The sequence below is a fragment of the Glycine max genome, chromosome 19 (genome assembly GCF_000004515.6).
Source record: "Glycine max cultivar Williams 82 chromosome 19, Glycine_max_v4.0, whole genome shotgun sequence".
Taxonomy (NCBI): Eukaryota; Viridiplantae; Streptophyta; class Magnoliopsida; order Fabales; family Fabaceae; genus Glycine; species Glycine max.
Window position 1 is genome coordinate 49,590,240 of NC_038255.2, and position 12,066 is coordinate 49,602,305.

Sequence of the window (12,066 nt, forward strand, 5' to 3'; positions counted from 1 at the left end):
GGCCCTTCTATTAGTTAGTCTAATTAATACAAGTACTAGTATTTTCTCTTGTCTAATCCCTGTCTTGTGCCTCAATCTCTCAGGGACCACATTTTTTATTTTTTTTAAAGGAGGGTTTTAGGCCCAAGAAAAAAAAAGGCTATACATTACTAGGAGCAGGAATGCCTACATTGCTAAGCAATTAGATTGTTTTGTAGTGTATAATATTTTATTATTTAATAAAAATTAAATAGTTAATATAAATTTTGTGAATTTATTATATTAATAGTACGATAAATTATATTAGGTATTAATATCTGATATATTTACAATATGTCAAATAATTCAATGTCCATATTAATTACTTAATTTTCATTAGTGAAACTCATGTAAGACCCTCTAAATAAGAAGTGAAATTAGCATTATTTAAGTAAATTTATATGAATTTTACTCATCTAAATAATGTGTTAAATATTAAATCTTAATTGTCGAAACATTGCAAATCAACCACCTTGAATGGTCTAAAACCATGAGCATGATATTATTATTATTATTATTATTATTATTATTATTTTTGTAGATGTTTATTGTATACAACCTAAAATATGTTATCTCACATTACTCGTGAAGATAATTTTAATTCAAATATGGAGAATTGTAAGGTGCCAAAAATTAAAATGATTAATTAATCGAAAAGCTTTGATTGAAAAATAATTTTATATCTTGGTCAGAAAGCGAGGTTGCTTTAATATTAGAAAATGGTAGGAGGAAAGGTAACAGCTCATGCTGCAGAGATTCTCCACCAAAGCTCATCTTTCTATCTGTGCTCTGTGCAAGCCCTATGATGACTAAGAATAGGGAAGGTGTCTCTGCCACTGCATCTGCAAGGTGGACTGGTATTGGAGCGTGCGCGCTAGGTTGCAATGTGTCGCTTTGTGTTAAAGTATATGGAGAATGGTCTTCTTGTCTTTGTGTTGGAGCCATTTGAGTTATGATTCATGAATCATGAGTATGACTTTGAATTAAGTGTCTCTCACAAGTCAGAAAGCCAACCCCTTACAAGGGGTAACCTAAGCAGTGGCCCTAACGGGACGAACATTCGATGAGAATCATCACAACTAATTAACGAATATTATAATTAATTAATAATGTCGTTCATATTCATCCAACTTAAAGTTAATCATGAAATATCACACTTTTGTATGTTTATCGGATTTAATATATGGTTGCCGGAAAAATGTACCAAGCAAGCAATTACATATTTAATGGGAGCAAGAAAAACACTTCGAGTTCTACTTCTACATACAAAGATTTTGTGTTATGTTGCGAAGTATGAGTGCTACGGTCCAATTAAAATTTTTCTTTTGATAACGTTCTGTAATTAGAGATAATCCAGTGAGTAGAGGACATATTTAAGGTTTTGCAGTGAGACAACTGCGGCTTTTTTATCATGCATCCTTCCTCTTGTCTAGAATAAGGGAATTAATTTCATATATCTGCAGTAACTATCAATGCAAAACACTGGATTGTCCTTACAAATAATAAAAAGATAGATGACTAAAAAAGTTATTCAATTTTATGCCAATCATGTGTGTTTCAAGAGGCAATCCATTGCAGTTTAGTTATATATAAAAGTGAAATAATGAAATCTGTGCATACATAGAAGAACATGAAAGAAAGGTATACATAGATACATATATGAACAAAATAATTGTTTGCAACCCAATCTAAACTTTGAAATCCAGTAATGTGAAGAGAGTAGAGATGAAATGAATTAATTAAAGGTCCAAGCATAGAGCAACAAAGAGAAGCCGGTGGCATTGGTCCCAGAAAACTTTGTGGATGAAGAAGAAGAGGTCCTCCCACACTCACTAGTCTCCTCTGCCCATTGCAAGACGCTAGAAGCCGACGACACGCTCTTGTTCATTAATTTCTTCTCCGCACCCACCATTTCTGGCCACACCGTTCCATCTCCCACTTGGAACACAAAGACGCCGTGCCCGTTATTGCTGTCTCTGTTAACCACCCAACTCAACACGTCCCAATAAAACTCCACTTCAACGCCGTCGATGAATATCTTCTCGTACCCTCTGAACTTCCACGCCAACCTTTTCACCACCAACCGCGTCTCACCGTCCACTTTCACTCCCAGCACACCCCCTCCGCACTCGATCTCTATCACGTGCTTCGACCCCATGAACACCGCACGTGACACGTAACACCTTCTTCCGAACACGTGCTCTCTTCTCGACACCAGAACTGGGTCAACAACGTTGTTAGCCTTAACGTCGAGCTTTTTGTGGCGCCGAGTCAAATCGCGGACAAGGTCGCCCAAAAAGAATTGGAGTTTGCCATTGTGTGAGATTGCCAAGTAGAAGCGTGACTCTGGCTCAGCGGAGTTTTGAATGAACTCGGCGCGGGTGAAGTTCCAGTGGAGCTTGATTTTGCGGTTGTTGATTGATTTTGAGCCATGGCGTGTTCTGAAGAAGAAGGTTGAGGAGTTCAGAGAAATTGTGATGGAAAATATATCTGTGGCTGAAATGGTTAGGGAGTGGGAGAAAAGGGTTCTGGACCAGCTGAGAGTGAGATAAGTGGGGGAGTTGCATAGTTGAGTTAGGTATGTGCATGTCACCACATTCTGTGGCACTTGGGAGCTGTAGCTGATGTTGCTTGATGAGGGAGTGTTGGGTTGGCTGAAACAACCTGAGATCATCCTGTTTAATTTGTTCTTCAACTCCTTCTACACTGATCGAACCATCATGTGTTATTTTAATCTTAGTGAATGTTTTGGAGGGTTGTGTTATGTTGGAAAAAGGTCAAGTGCTTAACGTGCTTTAAATGATGAGAAAACAAGGCCTTTTCATTGGGTCATGTTTTGGTTTCCTTGATTTGCGCCTTTGACAAGGCTATATTTGGGTTCTGTAATTTATCATGTGCCAGTGAGCTGTGCTGCACTCAGACTTACCAAGTCTTCGTCACAGTCAGTAGGACAGGGGACTAATTGGTGATTTTCTTGCATCACAATCTTTTTCTAAATTCAACCATCTCAAAAGGGCCCTAAAGAAAGGGTCTGCTGAACCACTTCTCTTTCCCCCAGCCAAAACACGCTTTCTTTTCATGATGCACTAGTAGTTTTACCTAGTAAAAAGTAAGTGTTTTTTTTTTTTAAGTAAATATTAATTCTTAACTTAAATATTTTTTAATTAAAGAGATTAAAAACGCTCCCCCCCCCCCCCCCCCCCCCCTTCTTTTTCTTTCTTCTTAATCATCCCACCAACTTTATTCTCTCTAATAAAAAGTAAGTGTGTAACTATCTTTTCTTGTTTTCTCCAGTAAGTTTTCAACCGCTTAAAATTAAATGCGAAGAATAAGTCCACTAACAAAAGATGCATCAAGTGGTCTTGGACTTCTTGTAGTCTATCAGTGTGATTCTGTAAATTTTTAACGCTATCTATTAAGTTAACAGTGGATTTGGATTTGGTGCTGCTAGGAGAAGGTGCAGTTGGTGAAGCTGAGAAAATGTGCATCAATGCCCCATCAATCAACCGTTAAGACTTAAGATTGAGACGCATATAAATAATATAGGTTAAATTCGAGAAACAAAGCCACCATCCTCACAGTGGAGCTATTCAGTACACCATTTTACTTAGTCTGGTTTAAGCAATGGAATTAAGATAAGCAATTGAATTTTGAGTTGGAAATCAACGGAAAGTATTTTTTTTACTTTTTGTTTTCTTTAGGAAAGAAATTTTAGAGCACGATTTGAGTAAAAATTACACGAGGTAAGCTTTCTTGGTTTGAAATATTTTCCAAGCAAAACAAAACATGCACTTGCTAACAAGCAGATGTTCCTCCATCCTCAGGTACTTGAACGGTGGAACCTCCTTATGCACATTAGTGAAAAAGGCCAGATGGTTGAGAACTTCCTAAGAGTAACAATACTCTTGATTATGGCTGGCCCAAATTTTCAATTCTAAGGCTCAATTACCCTTTCTTTGTTACAGCCCTGTTCCCGATTTGGATCGATGGCAATGACTTGAGAGTATATACATTCTAATGTCCAAGATCTAGGACCTTGTTAGCGGCGCCCTTGCATCCCCTCTGCCCTAATGTTCCAATTGAGATTTCCCACGATACAACAAATAAAAGTCAATATCCTTGATAAGGAAGCCTTCCAAAGTGCATTAGGCGTTATCTAGTAATATTACATAGTAGAAATACATTAAGTGTTGTGCGGACGAGGATTGGGTCCAAGTACTAAATCATTAAGTAATACCAAATTATCACTATTTGAACTGATAATTAGGTGGAAGAGACATATTATATTGAATGATTTTAAAAAAAAAAGCATAATAAGAATTCACAAACAGAACGCAAAACACAATAAATTACTTAGATCATAATTGAAATAACAACAATGACTAACAGTGGTTAAGATTAGATTCTTCTCTATTCTCCTTTCAAGCAATTTAATTATGCTTACAGTCCATGTAATTATCAATCAATTGAGGATCAAACTCACTATTTTAGTTCTAGACCAATTCAATACTTTGACTTCTAATCCCTTTATTCTAACCTTGAATCTTAAATTTCTTAATTGGGTCTTCTTAACCAAAAACAAGCATTGCGCGTGAGAATTTTACGAGGTCTTACAATTATCAAGTCTTATCTGTAGTATCTTAACCAAATCAAGATTGACATGAGAATGGCATTTCAAAGACTTTTTGAGGCGAAAACCTTATTCAACATATACAAACGTATCAATTATGTACTACACATATATAACAAATTTCTATCACTTTTATATGGATTAGGAATACATAAAGAAAACATATAATAATTCGTTCTATAGTTTAACACAATTATAGTCAAATTGTATCAATCCTTTGATCTTACAAGAGAAAATTCAACCAGAGTTATGTTTCTCAGTCCTTCAAATAAAACAATGGTTGAATTTGAATCTGCTAACACACAAAACATAATCAACTAAATTAAGTGAATGGAAGACCGAGTTGAGAGATGCAGAGATGCCATGTTAATGCACACATTAGTATATAACAAAAATTGAAGTACTTACATACCCGACTTATGTTTGAATCATCTGACTGCCATGAGAGAAAACAAGGGGATCACACACACCACTGATCCCACAGCTACATGGATCAATCAATGCTAGCTGTAGAATTCTATCAGAAAAACCATTTTTTCAGCAAAGCCATTTGAAACATAAGATGCCATTGAACACCTTAACTCTATTTCAAGGGACTGACCGAACTGAACTCTAAATCAATCCCAGCATCCCTGATTGAAACACGTTACTTATTTCTCAGACAATGTATGCACTTGATTTTTCAGATGTTTCTGATATACAGGACCTCGATTCAGAAACAGTATTTAGCATTCAATGTTCAGGCCATTATATTATTACTCACAAAAAGTGTAAAGCCATATGAAGGACGTGGTTCCTTCCAAAATTGTCGGATGAAATAGCATATTGTACTTTGATCATAAATAATAATCAGTGCTCACGTTGCATTCATTGCTCCAAGTGTCAGAAACATTTCTTCGCCTGAACAGAAGTGCAAATACTGAAAGATGAACCTATCTAAGGAATAATGATTTAAAACATCAACTAATATTTTTTAAGAGTTTAATTAATATATACTGCTAGCTTAAAGTTGTTTACATTATCATCCATCAGAATTCATAATATGTGTGACTTTTAAATCAATTAAGATAAGAGTCAAACTTTTTATAGATGTAATATGTTGTAATTGTTTGGCAGCCTAAAAAATCTTTACAATGTGTATAGCAATTAAACTATGAATAACTTTTATTATGTATTTGAAGTTTTACAAATTTTTATTAAAATTACTTTGAGGAACATTTTTAGTTTTGTGAAGATATAAAATTGAGAATGTTTGTTTCCCATATTTTGTTTACGCTTTAAAAGAATAATATTATTAAAAAAAAAATGTAATTAATAACAAAAATGAATAATACTTTTTTAAAATAAATTAACATGAAGTTAAATTATGACTAAATATACTAAATATATGGTAGTATAATACAATGTGTCACGTCTAAATTAAAAGTAAAAGTAAAAAGAAAAATCTATATCATGCAATCCCTTAATCATTTTGAATAAAAAATATTGAATTTAATTTAAACATACTAATGTATAAATTTTTGAAGAGTGCTGCATTCTTGCTTTTCTTATTATAAATATTGATGTATAGTAAGATGGTTGAATTTTATAATATTTAAATTTACATTTATTATAAATTTTAATAATTCATGGAAATTAAATTAAAATAAATCAGTTTATTTCTTCATTTAAAAATTTAATTTTAAAAGGTATTTTTATTTTATTTTATCATTATTTACTGGTATAATGATTGACTAAAAAAAAAGGGGAATGATTTTTTTTTTACAAATGAAAGAATAATTAGGTAATATAGATTTGTACTTTTATTAATAGAAAAACATATTTAAAAGTGTTAGTAAAAAGTATTAAAAATTAAAATTTTCAAATAACCTAAAAGTAACCAATATCGTTGATTCCTAATGACAAGGCATGTTAAGCACGCAATCCTTATTCCAATGCCTGCGTGAGATGGTGCTTGGCATTTCCACGAGCTTACGGGTCCACGTCAACCGTGTTTGATCGAAAAATCTTTATAATTTTACATTAGATTAAATTACTTATTTCATCTCCTATAATTTAAAAGTAAGTTTTTTTAATTTCTGCAATTTACATTTTAATTATCTTTTAGTCTTGTAATTTAAAAGTGTTATTTTTAATCTTTTATATTTTAATTCTCTTTTAGTCTTTATAATTTTAAAATAATATTTTTAGTTCTTATAATTTGTATTTTAATAATCTTTTAGTCCTTATTATAAAATAATATAAAAAAATAGTTACAAATTAATTATAAATTATCAATTATTTTTTTATTACAAATTATCTTACAATAAATTAGTTATGGATTACTTATTAATAGTTAATTATAATTTTACTCATATTTTGATGGTAAGGATTAAAGTGAAATTAAAATATAAAGTATAGGAACTAAAAAAATCACTTCAAACCATAAAAACTAAAAGAGAATTAAAATAGAAGTAAAAAAATCACTTTCAAAATTATAGGGATAAAAAAAGAATTAAAATATAAACGGTAAGAACTAAAAAAACCAAAAAAATAAATAGGGATCAAATGAGTAATTTAACTTTGCATAACAAGTTAATGGAAAATAACACATAAAATCAGTGAAATAAAAAAATATTAAAATAGATTTTGTGATAAAAATAATAATTTCATAAGAGTAGTATTAAAAAAGTAATATAATTAAAATACTTTTAATAGTTGAAAAAAACTAGATTATCACCCACAAATTTTAATTTAGTTTATTAATTTATATAGTAATTATTTTAAAAGTTATATAAAACTATTTTTTACTGTTTAATTATAATAGAAAATAATGGAATGGAAAGGCCTCAAATATTATTAAATACGGTTTTAATGTAGTATATTGGAACTGCCCCAATCAAAAATAAAATAAAATACATGATGTAATTTTTAAAAATATAAAATTTTATTTTTTACATGTCATGACAATTAAACTAAAAAATATAAAAAAAATCAATATATGTATAGACTTTTTTTATTTTCTATTTATCTTTTTCTTTCAAAAACAAATTCTATTTCTCACATTGAACTCTATATAAAAATACGAATGAAAACTAATATATATATATAAAAGATGAAAGACAAGACAATACATGTGTAAATATTTACTTTGGCAATAAAAAAAATTAATTTTAAACTACAAATACAAAAAAGTGTGATAGATTGATGTTATGTGATCATTTTATTATTAAATTATATTATTTTCCTCTCATTATATTTATTGTGTAAAAAAATTTATCTTAAAATAATTATTATTTTAATTTTTTATAACATTAATATTTTTTATCATTTATATTTCTTATATGTTAATCATGAATTATAATGATAATATAAGATTAATTTTTATAAAATTATTATTTTCTTTTATATTTATCATCTTTTTTATTTGTATAAAATAATTTAGGATGATAATTATTTTAATATAAAATAATTTAGGATCATAATTATTTTAAAATAGGTGAGTAATACTTAGGAATGGATGTATGATTAAATTGTAATAATTTTATCATATTTTTTACCCATTTGAATACTAAATTTGATTTTTTATTTTATTTTTGAAGACCAATTGTCACAATTTTATACTTTTAAAGATTGAAAATGAGTATTTATTCGGAATACATTGACTAGAATTTACGTGTATAGTACATATGAACAGTATCCCATTGGATTTCTTGACGAAGACGCAGCAGTTAACAAAAGCCTCTCCTCTTCGTGTCAGGTAAAAGCTTGGTCTCACTGGAAAAGGGAAAAAAGAAAAAAGAAAAACACACACCACAGTATAAAATGGAACCTTTTTTTGGTTTCACATTTCGTCATGAGTGTTGAATGAGTAACCTTCGTTCGCCGGTCACCAATAATACCCAGTTTCCGTTTTCTTCCGTAGTAGTGTCCCCTCTTCTCCATTCTCTTCACTTCCGTTATTTTGCTTCTTTGCGTCGCCATCGTAAGGTTCTTTTCATTTTATGTTATATTCTATTGTGCCTTTTTTTTTTTTTTGGCTTTTGGGTATTATTTTTTTCCCTTAAAAAATTTCAATCGTTAGTAACGCAGAGACATTGACAGTGAAAGAAGTGTGCTTTTTTGTCTGTTTCTCTCTGGGTTCTGAGCTGTTTTACTCTCCACATTCTCTATATTTGTCTTGAACCCACCACACTCTCTCTTCTCTCAATTTGGATTCATGGGTTCTAACTCCATATTGAAAACCATTCCTTGATGGGTTTTTCTGATCAAGTTAAGGTAAGGGTCTGTCCCAACTTGTTTTTTGTGAGTTTCCCCTTGTTTCTGAGTGAGTGTTTTTGTCCACTTCAAATCTGGATCCCATCTGTTTGTTGAAAAACCTGAGAGGGAAAAAGCTTGGTAATTGAATTGAATTGCAGCAGAAAATGAAGGATTTTCCTTCTTGTTTTGGTGAAAATGGAGTTCAAGTGGCGGATTCTTCGTCTTCAAGCGCTAATAAAAGTGCCCAGAATGTGGTTACCTGTGTTTATCAATGCAGGATTGGCGGTATTTCCTGCCTGATTACTGTCACGTGGAGTAAGAATCTGATGGGGCAAGGCCTTGGCGTTGGGATCGACGATTCATCAAGCCAGAGTCTTTGTAAGGTGGATATCAAACCGTGGGGGTTTTCCAAGAGGAGAGGTTGCAAGAGTCTAGAGGTTCATTCTTGTAAAGTTGATGTGTATTGGGACCTTTCTTCGGCTAAATTTGGTTCTGGGCCGGAACCTCTGGGGGGATTTTATGTTGGAGCTGTCGTGGATGGACAAATGGTACTTCTTCTGGGGGATTTGAGGAAAGAAGCTTTCAAGAAGACCAATGCCAACCCATTACCCCACAATGCAGTGTTGGTTGCCAAGAAAGAACATGTTTTTGGTAAGAAGTTGCATGGTACCAAGGCTGTGTTTTGTGACAATGGCCCAATTCATGATCTTGTGATTGAGTGTGACACTGCAAGTGTTGGTGATCCGAGCCTTGTAATTCGCATAGACAGCAAAACTGTGATGCAAGTGAAGCGGTTGAGATGGAAGTTCAGGGGGAATCATACTATCCTGGTAGATGGCCTTGCAGTGGAAGTTTTCTGGGATGTTCATAATTGGTTCTTTGGTACATCCCTTGGAAATGCGGTCTTTATGTTCAGGACATGCCTCTCCGCAGCGGACAAGTTGTGGGCTAGCCAACCACCTTCTGATTTGGCATGGTCTTTCTCCGAGAGATTTCCTGAGACCAAATTGCAGGGTCTCAGTTTCTCTCTTATTTTGTATGCTTGGAAGAACCAGTAGATATGTAGAAATCCATCACATATTGAGTACTAACAGACCTCTCAGTGAGTTTTGATTTATCGACCATGTGATTTAAACATTGTTGAGTAAAAATGAGTACTTATGTTTCTCTCATTCCCCTTATTAAATTCATGTCCTCAATTTAGCTGAGCTATTTGAACAAACCAGAGACTTTTTTCCCCCAAATTGCTGTACATTTGTCTTCAAGTGTTAACTTTATGGTTCATATTACTAAAAATACAAAGTTTACATCTTTCTCTTTTAATCAGTGAGTGTATACTTACAATTCCCTGTTCAGGGTTGTCATATATTTTAACATTTAGCATTGCGGATTCATTTCATCAAATATGTAAGGCTGTTACTCCAAATGGGTAATTCAAGTTACTAGGAAAGCACAACAAATATTTTTGGCCACAACATGTAATAACTAATAAGCTTAGTGGAGCTGAGGTTGAATAGGAAGGTTGTGAGTGAATGGAAGATCACCAAATTACAATGAATGTCAAAACTCTTTATTTAGCAACCATTAGAGACTTTCTTTCTTCTATACTTCAGGGAATTGAGATGATGAAGCTATTATATGGAGGATTTATACTTATGTGCTATGCATGGGGCATGAATATGAAATTCTTTTGCCTTAATAGAATTGCCTATCTACTTTGATGTCTGATAATAAATAGTAAATTTGATGAGATTCTGGCCAAATATCATTTTAGTTTACTCTCCGAAGACAACTGTCAGCTTGCCATGGCTTGCGAATCATTGTTGTCAAAACAAAATCTTTCTGCTGCTCAACCTGATGAGATATTATATAAATATCATTTTTTAGCCTTGTAGTCTGTTGATCCTTTAATCCAAATTCTGCAGCAAGATTAAACTTAATAGTTATTAACAATGATAATGTCTTCTTAAGACCTTAAGTCTGCAATTTCAGTTTCAAAACTTATATGAAAGAAGTTTTTGAACTATGCACATTAAACAAAAAGCTCTTGCTTAGTTCAATTCATTTTATCATTCCTGGCATAATATGTTGTTTGTCAAAAACAATAGCACCATCACCTGGTAGTCATTCTTCAGTATTTAGCACAAGCTATAAACCTCAATTCTGTTGATCCTTAGGCGTGTTATTTTTGTTTTTTTTTTTTTAGCACTGGAGTCTTTTTTATACAAGTCATCGTTTTGACTACCTTATTCCTTAAATAAAAAATAAATGCCTACAGGCATACGGGCACACACCGTACTCATGCTAAGGCTTGTCATCCACATCTATATCTTTTTTGATCATTTGTAACCATCACCAAATCTGATACATATGTAACCATCACCAAATTTGATACCTTTTAAAACCCTTTTAAATAAATACCTTATGCTAGCACAGAACACCAGATTATGGTTGTCAATCATCTAGCCACGTATTTCCTAATTCCCCTGATCAGTTTGTTCTTCATATATAGTTAAGTTCTCGGTAACTTGGAATGTAATTTAATGTATTTATATCGTTTTTTAATCCTTCATTTAGAATGAAGTGATTGCACAAATCAGATGTATATCATTTCAGTAAGCATCATACCCACTTACCCATGCATTAAGAGTACAGCTCCCAAGGATGTTGATAACCCTTGGTCTCAGCTATGCATCAATAAGGATGGCTGCAAGGTAATGAGATGGAGCAGTGTAAAATCACTACATGAGATCAGTCTGAGCAAAAAATCGGTGATAACACTGGAATTCTGTTGCAGATATTCTGGCTTTTGAAATAGTTTTTTTTTTTTTTTAGCAACTTGCGCATATATTTTGCACTTATGCCTCTTCAATTGTCCAGTATAAAGCATATGGAATTTAACAAGAGAAATCCGCGGTGATCAAAACAAATGGAGGTTCAATCTTCTTAATATTTGATCACTAAATAAACGAGAAGCCATATTTAGTTCTCATCTTAGAGTCAATTTAGACTTCTTAAGATAAAAATAAAATGAATTAAGGAAGTAAATGAATATATAATTCTTGTATAAATTAGTATAAATTTATGCCCCTCAATCATTCAGAAACTTTCCTATCTAACACTTTTATATATAAATAGACTTGACAGAATTCTACGTATTTAAGTCTTAGAGAAGTCTT

General features: G+C 32.3%; 2 protein-coding genes across 2 annotated transcripts; one reads left to right on the forward strand and one right to left on the reverse strand.

The window, feature by feature from the left end:
- Window positions 1-1,606: 1,606 nt before the first annotated feature.
- LOC100780249 (uncharacterized) lies at window positions 1,607-2,844 on the reverse strand. The gene has a single exon (XM_003553706.5). It carries the CDS (start codon window positions 2,690-2,692, stop codon window positions 1,754-1,756), a length of 939 nt encoding a protein of 312 aa, XP_003553754.1. The 5' UTR covers window positions 2,693-2,844; the 3' UTR covers window positions 1,607-1,753.
- A 5,506-nt stretch (window positions 2,845-8,350) lies between these two features.
- Window positions 8,351-10,210, forward strand: LOC100806479 (uncharacterized). The gene has a single exon (XM_003554662.5). It carries the CDS (start codon window positions 9,052-9,054, stop codon window positions 9,943-9,945), a length of 894 nt encoding a protein of 297 aa, XP_003554710.1. The 5' UTR covers window positions 8,351-9,051; the 3' UTR covers window positions 9,946-10,210.
- Window positions 10,211-12,066: the final 1,856 nt, after the last annotated feature.